The sequence below is a fragment of the Mustela lutreola genome, chromosome 2, assembly GCF_030435805.1.
Source record: "Mustela lutreola isolate mMusLut2 chromosome 2, mMusLut2.pri, whole genome shotgun sequence".
Taxonomy (NCBI): domain Eukaryota; kingdom Metazoa; phylum Chordata; class Mammalia; order Carnivora; family Mustelidae; genus Mustela; species Mustela lutreola.
The window spans coordinates 179,747,365-179,768,934 of record NC_081291.1 but is presented as its reverse complement, the minus strand read 5'-3'; the positions used below and the strand labels follow the sequence as shown (position 1 = coordinate 179,768,934).

The following is a 21,570-nucleotide window of genomic DNA, read 5'->3' as shown; positions in this document are numbered from 1 at the left end:
CACCACTACTGCATGATTGCTTGAGTGACAGGCAGAAGAAAATGGAGAAAAGAAAGAGAACCAAAGGGGGAAGGGATTTTCACATTCTCTCCTGAACATTAGGAGTTCTGTTTCTCACTTCCAGAATGAAGATGAGCAGTCTTGCCCTAGAGCTCTGTCTGTGACCTGGTATCCACTTCCAAGTGTTCAGGCCGTTCAGTCCAGGCTCCAAGTATTAGGGAAGGCAGGAGGGATGTCCAGTAAATACTGCCAAACAGTTCTACAAAGTGGTACCAACAGTTAAAACTTCTCCTGCGATATGAGAGCTCTTATTGCTCTATCTCCTCACCAACACTTACTATTGTGTCTTTTTCACCTTAGGTATTCTGGTAGATGGCAGTTGTATTGCAGTACTGTGAAGTAAGTTTTTTAAAATATGTCTTTGAGAAACTAGCAGGTGAACTTATATAGGAAAAGGACATTACACAACAGTGAAATAGGGGTGCCTGGGTGGCTCAGTCCCTTAAGCGTCTGCCTTTGGCTCAGGTCATGATCACAGGGTCCTGGGATGGAGTCACACATTGGGCTCTCTGCTTATCAGGAGTCTGCTTCTCCCTCTCCCTCTACCGCTCTCCCTGACTGTGCTTACTCTCAATCTCTCTCTCAAATAAAATTAAAAAAACAAAACAGTGAAATATGAATACAATTGGGAAAGTAAGAATTTAAGATGATTAAAATAGTCTTATTTTTACTTGCAACCATGATATAGTAAATATATGAAAAAAAACATTTTAAAATATATGAAATAAATCACAAATATATATGGAAATATGTATGAAATATATACACAAAATATATGAAAAAATACATTTTAAGACAAAACATCAGATAATGAAAGACTGTGATCCCTGCTAGATGGTAAATAAAGGAGGAGAGCCCTACAACTGTTCCCACTTGAGAGAGTTTCAAGGCCATGGTGCAGGAAGGAGGGATTCTTACAGAAGTGAGCAGACTCCTTCTGTGGATTGAGAAGACAGATCTGAAAGTCCATGTAGACTCAGATATTCAGATACACCAAAACAGAGTATGAAAGAGGAGAGGGCCTCTCTGATAGAGAACTCCAGAGAGCTGTCAAAGTTCTCCAGCGTATTCACCTGAGTTTGCCCATGAGCAAATAAACCAACAAAGCAGATTCAAATGAGATCATGAAAAGGATGCAATTATTTAAAAAGAAAAGAAAAAAGGCAGAAAATGGAGCAATAAACAAATGGGAAAAGTGGGGGAAGAAACATCAAGATAGACTTAAGCCTAACCATATCAGTAATCACATTAAATGTAAATAGACTAAACACCCCAATTAAAAGAAAGAAGTTGTCAGATTGGACTTTGAAAAATAAATGCAAGACCCTGGTATGCTCTACCTGCAGGAAATGTACTTTACTTTTAATTTAATTGAATTTTTTTAGAGAGAGAAAGAAAGAAGTGCAGAGAGAGACTCTAAAGCAGGCTCATGGTGGGGATGGAACTGGACATGGAGGTTCAGTCTGAAGACCCTGATTAATTCATGACCTGAGCTGAAATCAAGAGTCAGATGCTTACCTGACTGAGCCACCCAGCTGCCCTAGAAATGTACTTTAAATATAAAAATGCAGGGGCACCTGGCTGACTCAGTAGAGCATCTGAATCTTGATCTCAAGATTGTAAGTTCGAGTCCCATGTTGGGTATAGAGATTTCTAATATCTTTAAGAAAAATTAAAATAAATATAAAGATCCAAACAGGTGAAAATAAAGGGACACAAGGAAACTTTTAGGGTTGATGGATCATGCACTATCTTGTTTGTGGTTAAATATTCATAGTTGTACACATATGCCAAAATTTAACCAGTTGTATACTTTACATGCAGTTTATTCATGCAAATTAGATCTCATATCTTACTAAAGCTGTTAAAAAATAGTATGGTGTGTGTGGTATGGAGAATAGAAAGAAGTCTAAAATTTATGTAGCAGTGGGAGGTAAGTTTGAAAAAATAGGTGTGAGCTCAACTGTGAAGCAGTTTAAATGCTCAACTGAGTTTGGACTTTGTGCTAGAGACCAGGTGTTAGCAAACATTTTCTATAAAGGGCCAGACAGTATACGTTTTGGGCTTTGCAGGCCAAGAGTCAAAGTCAGTGTTACCATGTACCTATATAATCCTTTAAAAATCCAAAGACTATTCTTAGCTCACAAGCTGTACAAAACCAGGCCGTGGACCAAATTTGGTAAAAGTACAACAGTTTGCCAACTACTACCCTAGACAATAGACAGTAGCATGGTCATCTCTACCATTTATAAATAAAACTGACAGTAACTATGGTGTAGATTTGAACAGGCAGAAAGCAGAGGCAAACAGATGAGTTAAATGCAATAGTATAAGAAATGGTGGTTTAACATAATGTCCTAGTATTATGGTGGAAACTAAAAAAATTGATTCATTATAGATCTTCTTTATCCATTCATCCACTGACAAATACTTAGGATGTTTCTGTATCTTGGCTATTGTGAATAACCCTACAGTAAACACAAGAGTTCAGATCTCTTTTTGATATCTTGCTTTCATTCCTTTGGATAAATTTTTAAAAATGGATTTGCTGGTCATGTGGTAGTTCTATTAATCTTTTTTTTTTTTTTTAATTTTTTATTTTTGATAAACATATATTTTTATCCCCAGGGGTACAGGTCTGTGAATCACCAGGTTTACACATTTCACAGCACTCACCAAATCACATACCCTCCCCAATGTCCATAATCCCACCCCCTTCTCCCAAACCCCCTGCCCCCGGCAACCCTCAGTTTGTTTTGTGAGATTAAGAGTCACTTATGGTTTGTCTCCCTCCCAATCCCATCTTGTTTCATTTATTCTTCTTCTACCCACTTAAGCCTCCATGTTGTATCACCACTTCCTCATATCAGGGAGATCATATGATAGTTGTCTTTCTCTGCTTGACTTATTTCGCTAAGCATGATACACTCTAGTTCCATCCACGTTGTTGCAAATGGCAAGATTTCATTTCTTTTGATGGCTGCATAGTATTCCATTGTGTATATATACCACATCTTCTTGATCCATTCATCTGTTGATGGACATCTAGGTTCTTTCCATAGTTTGGCTATTGTGGACATTGCTGCTATAAACATTCGGGTGCATGTGCCCCTTTGGATCACTACATTTGTATCTTTAGGGTAAATACCCAATAGTGCAATTGCTGGGTCATAGGACAGTTCTATTTTCAACATTTTGAGGAACCTCCATGCTGTTTTCCAGAGTGGCTGCACCAGCTTGCATTCCCACCAACAGTGTAGGAGGGTTCCCCTTTCTCCGCATCCTCGCCAGCATCTGTCATTTCCTGACTTGTTGATTTTAGCCATTCTGACTGGTGTGAGGTGATATCTCATTGTGGTTTTGATTTGTATTTCCCTGATGCTGAGTGATATGGAGCACTTTTTCATGTGTCTGTTGGCCATCTGGATGTCTTCTTTGCAGAAATGTCTGTTCATGTCCTCTGCCCATTTCTTGATTGGATTATTTATTCTTTGGGTGTTGAGTTTGCTAAGTTCTTTATAGATTCTGGACACTAGTCCTTTATCTGATATGTCGTTTGCAAATATCTTCTCCCATTCTGTCAGTTGTCTTTTGATTTTGTTAACTGTTTCCTTTGCTGTGCAAAAGCTTTTGATCTTGATGAAATCCCAGTAGTTCATTTTTTCCCTTGCTTCCCTTGCCTTTTGCGTTGTTCCTAGGAAAATGTTGCTGTGGCAGAGGTCGAAGAGGTTGCTGCCCGTGTTCTCCTCAAGGATTTTGATGGATTCCTTTCGTACATTGAGGTCCTTCATCCATTTTGAGTCTATTTTTGTGTGTGGTGTAAGGGAATGGTCCAATTTCATTTTTCTGCATGTGGCTGTCCAATTTTCCCAGCACCATTTATTGAAAAGGCTGTCTTTTTTCCATTGGACATTCTTTCCTGCTTTGTCGAAGATTAGTTGACCATAGATTTGAGGGTCTATTTCTGGGCTCTCTATTCTGTTCCATTGATCTATGTGTCTGTTTTTGTGCCAGTACCATGCTGTCTTGATGATGACAGCTTTGTAATAGAGCCTGACGTCCGGAATTGTGATGCCACCAACGTTGGCTTTCTTTTTCAATATCCCTTTGGCTATTCGAGGTCTTTTCTGGTTCCATATAAATTTTAGCATTATTTGTTCCATTTCTTTGAAAAAGATGGATGGTACTTTGATAGGAATTGCATTAAATGTGTAGATTGCTTTAGGTAGCATAGACATTTTCACAATATTTATTCTTCCAATCCAGGAGCATGGAACATTTTTCCATTTCTTTGTGTCTTCCTCAATTTCTTTCATGAGTACTTTATAGTTTTCTGAGTATAGATTCTGTGTCTCTTTGGTTAGGTTTATTCCTAGGTATCTTATGGTTTTGGATGCAATTGTAAATGGGATTGACTCCTTAATATCTCTTTCTTCTGTCTTGCTGTTGGTGTAGAGAAATGCAACTGATTTCACTAAATTCATATCTCTCAATAGTTACCCTGAATGTGAATGGGCTAAATGCCCCTGTCAAAAGACACAGGGTATCAGAATGGATAAAAAACCAAAACCCATCTATATGTTGCCTCCAAGAAACACATTTTAAGCCCGAAGACACCTCCAGATTTAAAGTGAGGGGGTGGAAAAGAATTTACCATGCTAATGGACATCAGAAGAAAGCAGGAGTGGCAATCCTTATATCAGATCAATTAGATTTTAAGCCAAAGACTATAATAAGAGATGAGGAAGGACACTATATCATACTCAAAGGGTCTGTCCAACAAGAAGATTTAACAATTTTAAATATCTATGCCCCCAATGTGGGAGCAGCCAACTATATAAACCAATTAATAACAAAATCAAAGAAACACATCAACAATAATACAATAATAGTAGGTGACTTTAACACTCCCCTCACTGAAATGGACAGGTCATCCAAGCAAAAGATCAGCAAGGAAATAAAGGCCTTAAACGACACACTAGACCAGATGGACATCACAGATATATTCAGAATATTTCATCCCAAAGCAACAGAATACACATTCTTCTCTAGTGCACATGGAACATTCTCCAGAATAGATCACATCCTCGGTCCTAAATCAGGACTCAACCGGTATCAAAAGATTGGGATCATTCCCTGCATATTTTCAGACCACAATGCTCTAAAGCTAGAACTCAACCACAAAAGGAAGTTTGGAAAGAACCCAAATACATGGAGACTAAACAGTATCCTTCTAAAGAATGAATGGGTCAACCGGGAAATTAAAGAAGAATTGAAAAAAATCATGGAAACAAATGATAATGAAAATACAACGGTTCAAAATCTGTGGGACACAACAAAGGCAGTCCTGAGAGGAAAATATATAGCGCTACAAGCCTTTCTCAAGAAACAAGAAAGGTCTCAGGTACACAACCTAACCCTACACCTAAAGGAGCTGGAGAAAGAACAAGAAAGAAACCCTACGCCCAGCAGGAGAAGAGAAATCATAAAGATCAGAGCAGAAATCAATGAAATAGAAACCAAAAAAACAATAGAACAAATCAACGAAACTAGGAGCTGGTTCTTTGAAAGAATTAATAAAATTGAGAAACCCCTGGCCCGACTTATCAAAAAGAAAAGAGAAAGGACCCAAATAAATAAAATCATGAATGAAAGAGGAGAGATCACAACTAACACCAAAGAAATACAAACTATTATAAGAACATACTATGAGCAACTCTACGGCAATAAATTTGACAATCTGGAAGAAATGGATGCATTCCTAGAAACATATAAACTACCACAACTGAGCCAGGAAGAAATAGAAAGCCTGAACAGACCCATAACCAGTAAGGAGATTGAAACAGTCATTATAAATCTCCAAACAAACAAAAGCCCAGGGCCAGACGGCTTCCCAGGGGAATTCTACCAAACATTTAAAGAAGAACTAATTCCTATTCTCCTGAAACTGTTCCAAAAAATAGAAATGGAAGGAAAATTTCCAAACTCATTTTATGAGGCCAGCATCACCTTGATCCCAAAACCAGACAAGGATCCCACCAAAAAAGAGAGCTATAGACCGATATCCTTGATGAACACAGATGCGAAAATACTCAACAAAATACTAGCCAATAGGATTCAACAGTACATTAAAAGGATTATTCACCACGACCAAGTGGGATTTATTCGAGGGCTGCAAGGTTGGTTCAACATCCGCAAATCAGTCAATGTGATACAACACATCAATAAAAGAAAGAACAAGAACCATATGATACTCTCAATAGATGCTGAAAAAGCATTTGACAAAGTACAACATCCCTTCCTGATCAAAACTCTTCAAAGTGTAGGGATAGAGGGCACATACCTCAATATCATCAAAGCCATCTATGAAAAACCCACCGCAAATATCATTCTCAATGGAGAAAAACTGAAAGCTTTTCCGCTAAGGTCAGGAACACGGCAGGGATGTCCATTATCACCACTGCTATTCAACATCGTACTAGAGGTCCTAGCCTCAGCAATCAGACAACAAAAGGAAATTAAAGGCATCTAAATCGGCAAAGAAGAAGTCAAATTATCACTCTTCGCAGATGATATGATACTATATGTGGAAAACCCAAAAGACTCCACTCCAAAACTGCTAGAACTTATACAGGAATTCAGTAAAGTGTCAGGATATAAAATCAATGTTCTATTAATCTTTTAAGGAACTAAACTGTTTTCCATAGCAGCTTAAACAAGTTATCGTCCCATCAACAATGCAGAGGAGTTCCTTTTTCTCTAAAACCCCTCTGACACTTACTTTCTGTCTCTTTGATAATAGACATTTTAATAAGTATGAGGTAATACATCATGGTTTTGATGTGCATTTTGCTGATGATTAGTAAGGCTGAGCATATTTTCATGTGTCTGTTGGCCATTTGGATGTCTTTTTTTTTTTCTGAAAAATGTCTATTCAGTTCCTATACCTAATTACTTAATTTAATTACTTAAATTATACCTAATTACTTAATCTAATTCTTTTCTTGTTGATTTGGATTAATTCTTTATAAATTTCAAATATTAACATCTTATCAGATAGATGGTTTGCAAATATGTTCTTCCATTTCATGGTTTGCCTTTTCATTTTGTTGATTGTTTCTTTTGCTGTGCAGAATCATTTAAGTTTAATGTAGTCCTATTTGTTGATTTTTGTTTTTGTTGCTTCTGCTTTTATTGTCATATCAAAAAAAAAAAAAAAAAACTAAAACAACAACAACAACAACAAAAACTTTGCCAAAACTGATGTCAAGGAGCTTTTTCATATGATTTCTTCTAGGAGTTTTATAGTGTCAGGTCTTATATTTAAGTCTTTAAGCTATTTCAAGTTAAATTTTGTGGGTGGTGCAAAATAGGGATCCAATTTCATTCTTCTGCTTGCAGCTCTCTAGTTTTCCCAGTAACATTTATTGAAAGGACTACCCTATCCCTATAGCTTATTATTGGCTCCCTTATCAAATATTAGTTGACCATATGTGAAAGAGTTTATTCCTGGTCTCTCTGTTCTGTTCCATTGGTCTGTGAGTCTGTCTTTTCTTGTGCCAGTACGTTACTGCTTTGATGACTGTGAATTTTAGGATAGTTTGAAATCAGGGAGTGTAATGCTTCTAGCTTTTTCTTTTTCAGAATTGCTTTGACTATTCAGGGTTTTTTGTAGTTCCATACACATTCGGGATTTTTTTTTTTTTTTTTGGTGAAAAAATCTCACTGGAATTTTGATAGGGATTGTGATGGATTTAGGCAGTATGGACATTTTAACAATTAATTCTTCTGATGCACGAGCATGAGCATGAGATATTTATTCATTTATGTCTTCTTCTTGGTTGAACTATTTACTCATTCACTCATTAAATTTCTAAGCATGTATAAAGGTGAAAGATATGCTAAGTATTAAAGATATATACCCACATCTGACTTATGGCAGTTCCAAGAAACTGAGGTGATAAATGTGACAAGATCATTATTATCTCATACGATTCAAGCTAAAAGAGAGGTGTATGGGGTAGACCATTAATGTGTGCTACATAAAGAGAATGTGAGTACCTAGAACATTGGCTTTCTAACATTTTTAACAGCATAATCCTATGTTTTGAAATGAAATATTATACTTAACTTTAATATTAAAATAAGGTAATATTTTAACAATCTAAATGTATTTTATAAGTTCAACACTTTAAGATTTTTGAAAGCAATTTTGATGTGTACATAGACATTTCAAATCAGAGATAAGGCTGAGAGCTGCAGTACCAATATCCAATTAATATTTGTATTTTTTGTGGTAGCCAAAATATTCAAATTCATGATAATTTCAACTGGAAAAGTTTTTTTTTTTCTAATAGCCAGCTCACCTTGAGATATTAGAATAATTACTATTGAGTTGCAACTGAATTGCTTTCAAAATCTTTATTCAGGGTTTCCATCCCTTAAGAGTAATTCAGCAAGCCAAAAACAAAACCCATAAATTTATAGTAAGATGAATTATGCTATGCTCAGAACTATGCTATGCTCTATCTTCAGTAGAAATGCATAATCTTCTGCAGGAATTTAATTAGCAAAGTACTCACACTCTGTCCTATTCAGTGAAAAAAAAAAATGTATCGAACACCTACTCTATGGTAATCACTGTTACCAGCCCGCCCTTGAGGACCTTACAGTCATTAAACAAGTAATGGCCAAGGTATTGCTGAAAAAGTAACAAAAAGGATGCAACCACCACAGATTAACCCTCGAGCCGGACCCAGGGAACTGAAGGCTCCTCAACCCCTTTCCTGTCCTTGGACTCTATGATCTGCCTATCATCCCCATAATGGGAGATCTTTTCAAGGACAGAACCTTGAGAGAGTAAGATGCTATTGAGACCATCTGGACAGTATACATGACTCATCCCATTTAAGGCCTCTATATAAACTTTTAAGATTCTGGAGGGTAGGTGCAGAGAACTGTTTATCTTACAACTGCCCAGAACGAGCCTCCTATGTCAGTTCCCCTGCTTATGAAACTTGTCACCTACCAATCTGGAGTGGCCTGCCTCTTCTGTCTCCCCCCGCATTTCATGCACAGCACTAGTTTGCAAACCAACAAGTATGCTATTGTTGGTTTATGCTAGGTGCTTAAAGAACCTATTCTAGAAAGTCAGTTAGAAGTGGGACCTGAAAGAGGGTTAGGAGTTAGCAAGGTGATTGGGTCATGGGGTGGGATGGAGAAGAGAGATTTTCAATAGAAAAGGCTCAAGAAGAAGAAAGATCATGATAGATTCATAGAAATTAAAGGAGACTGTCAGCAAGTCATTCGTTCATTCACTGAATACTGGGGAAGGACCAAATAATGCCTGGTGCTGGTCTAGGCACTGGAAATACACCTCAGTAAACAAAAGAAACAAAATTTTCTGGCCTAACAGAGCATGTAGTTTAAAAGGAAGTAGCTTAAAAAGTTAAACATATCATGTGTCAGATGTTAAGTTCTTTGCAGATAGGAAAAAGAGTGGAGGGTAATATAAAACACTGTGGTAGGACGTAGCAGGGGGTGCAGTTTTAAAAAGGGAATCAGGCTTCATTAATACGATATCATTGTTACAAAGATCTGATCTAAGGGAGGGAGCAAATCATACAGAGAGGTGAGTAAGAGCAAGTGATAAAGGCTCAGTAACAGGAGCATGATTTCATGCAAGACTCTGAGGGAGGCCAGTGTAGCTGGAGCAGAGGACCTGATGGAAAAAGAGTTGATGAAAAGCAGAGTCACAAGGAAGGGAAAGGGAGCAAAATCATGCGATGTCTAGTAGACAATTAATAGGGCAATGGCTTTGCTCTAGGAGAGATGGAAAGCCACCAGAAGCCTGGAGCCCAGTGATAATGTGATCTCATGTAAGTTCTGAGAGGATCAGAACTGGGTTGAGAATAGACTGTAGAGGGGCAAAGCCTTAATCAAGGGAGTGTGAGAGGGAAGCAGCTTCATGTGATGTGGTTAGAGCTTCAGACTGGGTCAAACCACAGGGGAACTTGTAATGCAATTGGTTTTAAACTTGAACATAGAGATGATGGGAAGTCATCAAAGTTTTTTCAGCAGGGAGATATAATGAAGAGATTTCTGTGTTCAAAACTGCACTATTCGGTGTGGTAGCTCATAGCCGCATATAAAGTGAGTAGGCACTTGAAATGCAGCTAGTTTGAATTGAGATGTCCAGTGAATGTAAGATACATATCAAATTAAATAGGACAAAATATTTAATACAAAAAAAACACAAATAATGTAAAATATTTCAAGAGCTAGTTTATATGTTGAAACGATAATATTTTGGTTATATTATGTTAAATAAAATATGTTTTTAAAGGGGCCCCTGGGTGGCTCAGTGGGTTAAGCCTCTGCCTTTGGCCTAGGTCATGATATCAGGGTCTTGGGATTGAGCCCTGCATCTGGCTCTCTGTTCAGCAGAGTGCCTGCTTCTCTCTCTCTCTCTCTCTCTCTCTGCCTGCCTTTCTGCCTACTTGTGATCTCTCTGTCAAATAAATAAAATATATATATAATTACCTCTTTTTAGTTTTTTAATGTGGCTCCTACAAAAATTGAAATGACATATATATATATACTTACATATATATTAGTTTTAGTACTATCCTATATATAGTACATATATACTTCTCTCTATATATATACACATATCTATGTATATATACATAGATATAGAGATGTATATATAGATATTGATATATAGATATATATTATATATATATATATATATATATATATATATATATATATTAGTTTTTAGTACTATTGGACAGAGCTGGTTTAGAAGATCCTCCTGTTTACAGAATAAAGTAGGCAAGATTGGGTGCTGAGACCATTTAACAGCCTGGTCTCTAGAATGGTTTGAATATCACTAACCTATTCTAAGTATTTTAAGAGCTGCTTTAAGCACTCTAAAATTCTAAAAGAAGGTGAAATATTAGCTGAAAACACTTCAGATAAAAAAATATTTAAATTTTTGTTTTTTAGTCATCAGAGAAAATAAAAGTTGACAGTGTTTCACTGCACAAAATGAAGTTATTGGCAGGCTACTTTATATGCTAAACAGTGTTTATGACTGAGATTTGAATGACCGATCACAGAAAGGAGTCAATATTTACAGCTCTTGTTTATGGTTCTTATAGGTTTTGTATCTGCACATATGATAAACTTTAATATAGTCCTATAGTGTTCACATTCCTAATTAATTTATTTCAAAAGGCTGTTATAATAATATTTAAATTATATTTTAACTAATATTGGAATATGCAGAATGCAAGCTCCCCATTTAAATTTGCACATTCTCTATAAACTGTGTGGCTTATTAGATTTATAAATATTGTAATAGATGAGCTCAAGACATGATTAAATTTCTAGTTGAGTTCAACATTTAGAATTACTTGCCAAAGTATTATAAATGTATTCTATGGAATATAATTAGTTATTTTAAACTTCATAATTAAGTAGATGATAATTACTTAATTGACAAAATATATATGTTAGATTTGGTAAATATTTTATAACACATTGTCTTTTAACTACTATAGCATATTAAATTTAGAAATTTGGTATTTTTTAAAAGATTTTATTTGTGAAAATTTTAGGGGTTGAGTATATATATTATTTATGTACTCTGAATTTTGACAGGATTAGAGAGCTATTTGATGATACAGTGTTTTTACTAATTAGTCATATAATATTAATTAATTTATCAGCATGTTAAAGAGACTGGTTGATATTTATGTATCAACACTAATAGCTTCATTGATAGTAAATAACCAGGTTTTTAAAAGTAATTTTACTGTACAGAATTGATTATAACTTCTCTTGGATTACTAGGTCATTTGTATAAAGCATTATTTTTTCAGTGTAATTTAACTTAATTTTTTTTTCAGTGATCCAAAATTCATTGTTTATGCACCACACCCAGCATTCCATATAATACATGCCCTCCATAATACCCACCACCAGGCTCACCCAACCCCCCACACCCCTCCCCTCCAAAACCCTCAGTTTGTTTCTCAGAGTCCACAGTCTCTCATGGTTTGCCTCCCCCTCTGAATACTCCCACTTACCTCTCCTCTCCAACTCCCAATGTCTTCTATGTTATTCCTTATGCTCCACAAGTAAGTGAAACCATATGATAATTGACTCTTTCTGCTTGACTTATTTCACTCAGCATAATCTCTTCCAGTCCCATTTATGTTGGTACAAAAGCTGGGTATTCATATAAAGCATTATTATAAAAGCAAATGGTCAAAAATAACCCAGTCATTGCATGTGTCTAGATACACATGTGTGTTTGTGCATGTGTGCATATATGTGCACACACCTCTTATAGTTTACGCCTCCTAGAGGCTGAGTCAGTGGTACACAGTATACTACTGATATCAATCATATTGCAGTCCTTTAGAGCTGTAGAAATATATATTAAAATATATATCTAGGAAAAGACAAATAGTTATTTTATTGGGACTCATTTAATTAAGATTCCAATTTCCCTTAAAATTTCTTTCTTTCCTGAATATATAATCAGGAGACTTATCAGGAGATTATTGTTTATTATTGTTAGTTATTTTATATTTTTAAATCGGGTATTTTGAGGGGGCACTTGGGTGGCTGAGTTAAGTGTCTACCTTTGGCTCAGGTCATGATCCCTGGGTCCAGAGATCAAGCCCCGTATCAGTCTCCCTGCTCACTGGGGACCTTCTTCTCTCTCTTTTCCCTGCTCGTGCTCTCTCTCACTATCTGTGTCTCTCTCTCTCAGATAAATAATAAATAAAATCTTTTAAAAAATGGAGCATTTTGTGAAAATGTGTTAGATTAAAAGAAGTAGTTTGTTAAAACATTTTTAACATAATGTATGTTACTGGAAATTTATTCTACTTTTATTTTGTATATGTGTTAATTTTTTTTAATATAATTTTTTATTTTTTATAAACATATATTTTTATCCCCAGGGGTACAGGTCTGTGAATCACCAGGTTTACACACTTCACAGCACTCACCAAAACACATACCCTCCCCAATGTCCATAATACCACCCCCTTCTCCCAAACCCCCTCCCCCCAACAACCCTCAGTTTGTTTTGTGAGATTAAGAGTCACTTATGGTTTGTCTCCCTCCCAATCCCATCTTCTTTCATTTATTCTTCTCGTACCCACTTAAGCCGGGACTTTAACACTCCCCTCACTGAAATGGACAGATCATCCAAGCAAAAGATCAGCAAGGGAAGTGGTGATGTATATGTGTTAATTTAGAAAGTGGTCAGTAGTGGTTTTTGAGACTAGAAACAACTACCCCCTCAACATTTAAGACCTTGAATGCATATTTAGCATAGGATCTTTTTTTCTAGATCTTCCATTCCTGTGAAAAAGTTTCCTAAGAATGACAACATGGGTTTAAGCAAAGAGAAAATGTGGCCTAATAAAATATATCATCATGTAACTTTTATTATTTACATTTTATTTTCATGATTTTTTGTGAAAATTTTGTTGTTTACAATTTTCATGGTTCTTGCCATATACAATTTTCATGGTTCTTGTCAATAAGCATATATATATCTTATTGACCTAATATTTTGTCTATCTACTTTTGAAATTAATTCAAAATTTTAAATGAATGTGTTTCAATATAATAGAAAAAATTGCCATAAAAATAAAAATAAACTGATCTAAAAAAACAATGTTATGAAACTATAGGTAGATCTTGCTAAAATCTCTGAACCTAAGGCCAACTTTCATTTTGTTAAAATATATATATATATATATATATATATATATATATATATATATATTCACCAATAGGACAGATGTTAAGGTATACCAGCACCACACTGGGACTTTCTCTTTTAGTTCTTAGAAGGACTGAGGGAAAAATGGAAAGCAAATATATTTTACACAGTGTGATTCAATGTTATTTAATTCTATCTCCTAGAACTACACATAATTATTTCCCTTACTTCCTGGGAGGGGCATCTCCACACTCTGGTAATCAGCTATTTTGTGTATGCATATTTCCGGTATGCTATCCAAAATTAGCAACCTGAGCCTAAATATGATGTCACCATTATGTTACTGATTTTGAATAACTAACTTCATTAATATTAACATATATTGACTTTTCTGTATATGTGTGACACTGAACTCTGAGATCAAAATGTATATCAATTAAAATATGGTGTATGTGTACAAGTAAAATAGCGCAAGCAATAATAGCAATAAAAGTATTTTTTCCTGTTTTTACAGCTTGCAGACCAGGATTCTATAAAGCATTTGCTGGGAACACAAAATGTTCTAAATGCCCTCCCCACAGTTTAACCTATAAGGAAGCAACTTCTGTCTGTCAGTGTGAAAAGGGTTACTTCCGAGCTGAAAAAGACCCACCTTCCATGGCATGTACCAGTAAGTCTCTGCATTTTTGCATTTGTAAATCCTGTTTTCAACCCTTTGATCTCTTTATTCTAAATTGCTTTAAAAAGTAAATGTGCAAAATTCTGTGGCATCCATGTATTTGACTTTGAAAACAGTGAAGAAAAAAGTTTCTCTTTCTCTCAACATAGTTACCTTTCATCTGCTTGCAAAGGAAGTGCCTATTCTTCAAAATTCACCTTTATCCAGGAGATTAAAATCTCAGCACTGGTGTGAGGCCCTGGAAATTTTTCCAAACCATAATCTGTCTTTAGGAAGTTAAAGCAGTTTAAGGCTACCTAAGAATTTATAAATAAAACTTGTTCTTTGCTTCACCCTTGTCCATTTTAAGGCACATCAATTTAGGAACACCAAGTTTAGTGTGAGGGAACTTCCAGATGGAACTTTAAAAGTCATTGTGCTGTCGTTTTGCAGAAAAAGTTCTAGTTTTCCTTGACATTTGTCTTTAAAGGAAAGTGTTTTTGAATTTGTCTGCATTTCACCTTTCACTTTCCAATTTTTGGGTTGGAATCAGTAGATATTAAATTTAAATGTGAAGGTCATTTAACTGCATGCATCAAGAATTATAAGTTATTTGTACTCTTTTATTATAAAATACTATGAATTATCTGTACATTTAAAAATAAAATAAAAAATTAAAAAGTAAAAGTGAATTTATTAATGCATTGCTAAGCCATGCAAAAGTAAAATGTCACCTTTTAGGTAGCTATAAAAGCCTTTGTTAATACATAAATAATATACTGCAGTGAAAATTTGCCCTTCTGTTTGATGAATTAGTACCAAACTATTGCTTATCTTCTGTAATTCCATAAAGGCAAAAACAGATTGAGAGTTATGTAATGTTGCATATTCCTTAGAGATGATGGTGATGTCCCATTTCTTGTAAATGATGCAGCCTATAGATTTATCTGCATTACTACAGACTTTAATATAAAATATTTTTATAGAATATAATTAATTAAAATGCAACACGTTCATTAGTAGATGTAACTTTTGCTTTCTGATTGTAAATGCTGAGTGACCATTTTCTTCAGAAAGTTCCAGCCTGGGAAATTACTACCTGGCATTTTTTTCACTGGGAACATATTTTAAGTTAATAAATAGAAAAGGAAATTTTGAAATATAATTTCTCACCTAATTATATAGAGTTTTTAATAGGAAAACCTTGCTGTTACCACATATATGTAATCCTTCTTCAACGGTTACTATGTATTATTACATTACATTGTGAACAGCTTACTCCAGTTTAGGTAAATGGTGGATTTCAAATGGCTACAGTACTGCTAGGAAGGTATTTCTCAAAATCTGTATCAGAAACTGCAACTTCTGAAGTAAGTGATCAGGAATTTTTCTTTTTATTTTCTTAGGTGGCCATACATAAATAGACAATTGACAAATTGAAGGAATAAATTGGTTCCCATCAATCTAACCCTTCAGTGACATAGCAGGGTAGGCATGCAGTTCTTTGGAGTGAGGGTCTCGTTAAGGAAATAAATAGTGAATGCAACAAAGTCCACAAACCTGATAAACTAGTCAGTCATTGAATCAGATATGTGTATTTATCAGCTTAATGTTTTATGTTTTTTGGATTTTTCTTTCCTCTAATACTTTGTATTATAAATTATGTTTTTTTTATCCTTTTCTGTTTTAATTTTATTTTAATCAATATATATAATTTACCGGGAAACTCTAATTTTCTCTCTGGCCTTTTGCCATCTTTATTAATCTCTCATTCATGGCTGATTTTTTTTTAAGATTTTATTTATTTATTTGACAGAGAGAGATCACAAATAGGCAGAGAGACAGACAGAGAGAGAGATGAGGAGAAGCAGGCTCCCTGCTGAGCAGAGAGCCCAATGCAGGACTCGATCCCAGGCCCCTGGGATCATGACCTGAGCCGAAGGCAGAGGCTTAACCCACTGAGCCACCCAGGCGCCCCTCATGGCTGATTTTTATTTCATTTAATTCCAGTATAGTTCACATATAGTGTTATATTAGTTGCAGGTGCAAAATATGTTGACTGAACAATTCCACACATCATCCCATGCTCATCACTAGCCTGCAGTTGTACTAAACAGAGGAAGAGAAAGTTTTGATTCTGATCATTATTGGGCAGTTTTAGGCAGAAAATAGCATATTGTATTGCCATCAAACACTGAAAGATAAAACCCTCCTTAAAAAAAAAGTGAAAACTTTAGTGAGATCTCGCTAGTCCAGCCTCAGGAGGTCCCCCTCTCAAGGTTTTTCTGTGCTACTTTCTCAAGAACTTCTGTTGTGTTTTAACAAAACTTACCATACTGTATTGTAAGTTAACCATCTTTTAGAGTCAAATTATTTGAGTACGAGTTTTGGTGTTAGTGCTTAATAGCTATGTAACTTTGGGCAAATTTCTTGACCTCTCTCAGCCTCAGTTAACCCATACATAGTGATAATAACAGCATATATCTCATTCTGTAGCTATTATGATTAAATAAATTAATTTTTGAAAAGTTCTAAGAACAATACCTATCACATAGTAGGTGCTACATAAATGTTTATTTAACACAGAAAGCTATTCTCCTGTGATTCATTTTGAAATTGTTTTTGATCAGCAGGTATTCAAATTGTTATAACTTTTGGAGGGGGTTAAATTGAATTTTTGATTGATTGATTGATTGATTGATTTGAGAGAGAGAAAAGAGATAGCGAGAGAGAGCACACATGCAACAGAGCACAAGCGGAGAGGAGAGGACCCTGGGATCATGTCCTGAACCTAAGGGAGACACTTAACTGAATGACCCCTCCCCCAGGCACCCCCACTTTATGGCAGATATTTCTATACTGAGCTCATGGCTCCCATCATCTGCATTCTTATAAACTGAAAAAAATAATATACTGAATTGTTTACATTTTCACAAAGTATTTTAAGTCCTGCACCTCTATTGCCTGAGATGAGGTTTTCCAAATTATATTTTGACTAGGGTGAGGGACCCTAGCAGTTATTATAAAATGCAGAAAAAGTAAGGACCATAAACTCCAAAGTATCATTGCCCCTAAAAATTGGAAAATGAGATGGTTGGGAGAGAAAAATCAGAAAAGTTACAGGTGAGGATGAACGATAAGAGGACCAGGATAAGTTCAGGGTAAGTTCACTGAGATAATAGAAATTTTGAGGTCAAGAATCAAACAAGCAGTCAGTCTTTTCCGTCTTTCATTAACCACAAATAAGTGTCAAATTTTGATAATATGCTCTCTTAACTTCTAGAGAAGTATCTATAAATTAGCCATTCTTTATCACCTTTGTTCCAATAGTGTGTTATCTAAAGCTCAGAATCTGGGTCAGTTAGCAGTCAGTGCTACCACTTCCTGGTGTTTTTATCAGTCTTAACATTTGAAACTGCTTTCAGAGAATCTTCCAGGAATTTAAAAAGAGGCAGTTTCTTTCCTTAATATCAGGGACAAAGAGATTTTGAATGTATGAGTTTAAAAGAAAGTGAAGGACTAAAATATCAGAAATGACAAACCAGGACATTTGACTAGTCAATGGCCTAGTAGGGAAAGATTTTATAGCATGTGATCATATAGTTGATATGATTTTAAGGACCCCAAGAATCTTCCCCTGCTTCTTAGTGCCATCATCAAAATAATAATAAACACCCTTAAAATATAAAAAATAAAAAATTAAAAAAATATATATATATAATTTTACTATTAGGAGTTTTATGATTTCTTTGGGTTTTCACTGTAGAGATAGGTATCTTTTTATTTTATAATCTTGAAATATAAGATTTATTCTCATAAAAATCTTTATTAAGATTTTATTCTTTTAGAGCAGTTTGAGATTCACAAACAAAATCAAGAGAAAATACAGAGAAGTCCCATATACCTCCTTGCTCCCTGATATGCACAGCTCCCCCCATTATTAACATTCCCCATTGGAGTGATACTTTGGTACAACTGATGAATCTGCATTTGCATGTAACAATCACCTAAATTCCACAGTTTACATTGAGGTTCACTCTAATTAGAATGGTTCACATCCCATTCTGTGGGTTTGTATAGGGCATGTATCCATCATTATAGCATCATACAGAGTATTTTCACTCCCCTGGAACTCCTCTGTGCACTACTAATCTCTGCCAACCACTTATCTTTTTACTGTCTCCATACTCTTGCCTTTTACAGAATGTCATATAGTTGGAATCCTAAAGTATACAGACTTTCAGATTGGCTTCTTTCACTTAGCAATATGCATTTAAGATTATTCCATGTCTTTTCATGGCTGGATAGCTCATTTCTTTTTCATGCTGAATAATATTCTATTGTCTGTATGTACCGCAGTTTACTTATCTATTTACCTATTGAAGGACAACTTGATTGCTTCCCAGTTTTGACAGGAATAAGCTGCCGTAAACATGCATGTGCAGGTTTCATATGGACATAAGTTTTCAATTCTTTTAGGGTAAGTACCAAGGAGGATGATGACTGGATCATACAATAAAAGTATGTTTAATTTTGTTAAGAAACTACCATTTTGCATTCCCACCAATAAAGAATGAAAGTTCCTATTACTCCACATCCTCACCATCATTTGGTGTTGTCAGTGTTCTGGACTTTGGTCCTTTCTAATAGGTATATAGTAGAATCTCATTGTTTTAATTTGTATTTCCCTGATGACATGTGATGAGTGTCTTTTCACATGCTTATTGCCATCTGTCTATCTTCTTTGGAGAGGTGTCCACATAAACATTTTTACGCTTCTAAGATAGCTACAATTTAAAAAAAAATGCCTCATATTCAAAGCTATTCTCTCTAGTAGTGGCAGGCGAGAGGAAACCTGATCTTCAACCTTCTATTGGGCCTGGCTCTTGTTAGTTTACTTTCCTTACATTTTTGTTTCTACTAACCTCTTCCTCACAACCTATAGGTATACCCAAACTTCTATTGTTAAAAGAATACTCCAAGTCCAATATTTTTTTCTCTCCCGCTTCCCCCAAATAATCTTGGAAAAGCAATCTTTATTGGCTATGCTTACTTCTTTTTTTTTTTTTTAACTTTTACTTTTTTAACTTTTTACTCTACTATATTCAGATTTTTGCTCTTCACTCTAAGAGAGTCATCAGATTTTTTCCCCTACCAAAGTAAACTGTCAGAAAAATTCACCATTGATCTTTGCCATTTTGTGTTAGAAATATTTTTGTTCAGTTATTTATGATATCTCTGTTGATCCTTCCCTCTTTCTTTTGTTTCTTTTTATTGTAGGACATTGTAATCTCCCTTTCATCCTCTTAATTTTCTCACCATTGTATTTATTGCCATTAATGGTTTCTTTTCTTTTCCTTACCCATTAAATGTTAGTTTTCCTTACATTCCTTTCTTTTCTTTCTTATTTTTCCATATGTCCTCATTCTCATGGCTTCAAACATCACCTGTAAATAGATGATGCCCATATTTTTATTCAGATCCTGGGCTTTTCTCCAAAAGTCCAGAGTTATCTAGCCAAATAATTGTATGATTTGGCAACCTAAAGGTCTTGTGGAAACCTGCCCAAATGTCTGACCTTACCTCATACACTACTTCCTTTAGTTATTAAACTCATGGACTTCCAAGGTACTGAGCTTGTTGTCATCCTTGGTGCCAGCCATTTCTTCTACTTAAAATACTCTTCCTCAAGGTCTTATGGCTATTTTCTTTTTGCCCTTTAGGCTCAAATGTCAGCTCTTTGGACAGGCACTTCCTGACCAATCATTCAAAAATAGAATTTCTCCCCATACTCTTTTTTATGTCACATTTCATTTTTTTATGTATTGTATCAGTCTTTGAAATTTCTGATTTAGTTGTACTCTTGCTTCTTTGTTTATCATCATCCTAGCCATACTGGAGTATAAGACCCATGAGATCATGGGTGTTCTTTCCCTCCTGTATCTCCAGCGCTAATAATAATACCTAGATACTAGACACTAGGGCCTAAATAAATATTTGATGAATGAGTAAACTAATAATTTCAAATCCAACCAGTAAAAGATAATTTATTGTTTTCTCTCTCAGCCTGCTTATTCACCACAGCTTTATTTTTTTTATGCTGGTGAATCCTCATCTACCCATACTTCTAAGCCAGAAAGATTGGAATCATAATTCCTGCCCTGACCTTGACATGTAGCAGTCACATGTCCTATCAGATCTACCTATTAGCATTTCTTCTGTCCATTCCTTCCTGTCATTTCCTGGTCCCATCCTTCTAGTTGATGTCTTTGACTCTTCCTTAGGCTAATTTAATAATATCCTGGCACGTATCCTTTCTTTAGTCTTCCACACCTCCAAAATATTCCAAACTGTTAGACACAAAATCATATCATATTGATCATATCACCACTCTGCCTAATGTCTTTCAAAGCCCAACCCCTATTTTCCAGACCCATTAGAACCAATCCAAGGACATTCAAAGTCCTACCCGACCTATTTCTCTCCCTTGAATTTTAAGCGTAATAGGATCTCTCAAACAGCCCTACTAACCAGTTATATCAACAACATACTTAAATTTAGACCTCAATTTTTAAAAAAATTCCTTGTGTCATTTTTGCTTGAACTGCAAAATATAGAAACAGAATTATGAATAAGAAATTTAAAATGAAATACTGAATATTTTCTCTAGATTTTTAATGTACTTCATAAACTCTGTTTCTCAGGTGACTAATTAATGTATATTCTGCTCTTTAAAGGGTGAGCTGTGGAGGGCACTCCTTAATATCAGGTCTTAGTCAATTAGGGATGCCTCTGAGAGCATTTGAGAGCACAGGAGACCCCACTGCTGCCAAGAAATCTGTTATCAAAATAACTACCTAAGGCTTTTCCAGACCCAAAGGCAAAAATACTCACTGAGGTTAAAGAAACAAAGGAAAATAAAAATTACTTAAAAAAGTACTTATCCAGCAGGAAAGGCAGAGAGCATGAAAGGATCAAAAGACATGAAGTGACAGTTTAACATATGGGTGCATGAAAAGTTAGACAAAATATAATTACACTGTCATGATGTTTACTTTGATGTTTCTCATGTGTTTAAATCAATAGGATCTTTTAGCTG

The 21,570-nt window shown here is 35.3% G+C and overlaps 1 protein-coding gene across 4 annotated transcripts in view; it reads left to right on the top strand.

Moving 5' to 3' along the window:
• The window catches only part of EPHA6 (EPH receptor A6), an 878,132-nt gene that overhangs the window by 385,924 nt on the left and 470,638 nt on the right, over window positions 1-21,570 (top strand). For all 4 annotated transcript variants that reach the window (XM_059164403.1, XM_059164402.1, XM_059164404.1 and 1 more), the window contains one exon: window positions 14,328-14,483. In XM_059164403.1, the coding sequence (XP_059020386.1) occupies window positions 14,328-14,483 (156 nt within the window). The remainder of the gene's footprint in view (window positions 1-14,327; window positions 14,484-21,570) is intronic.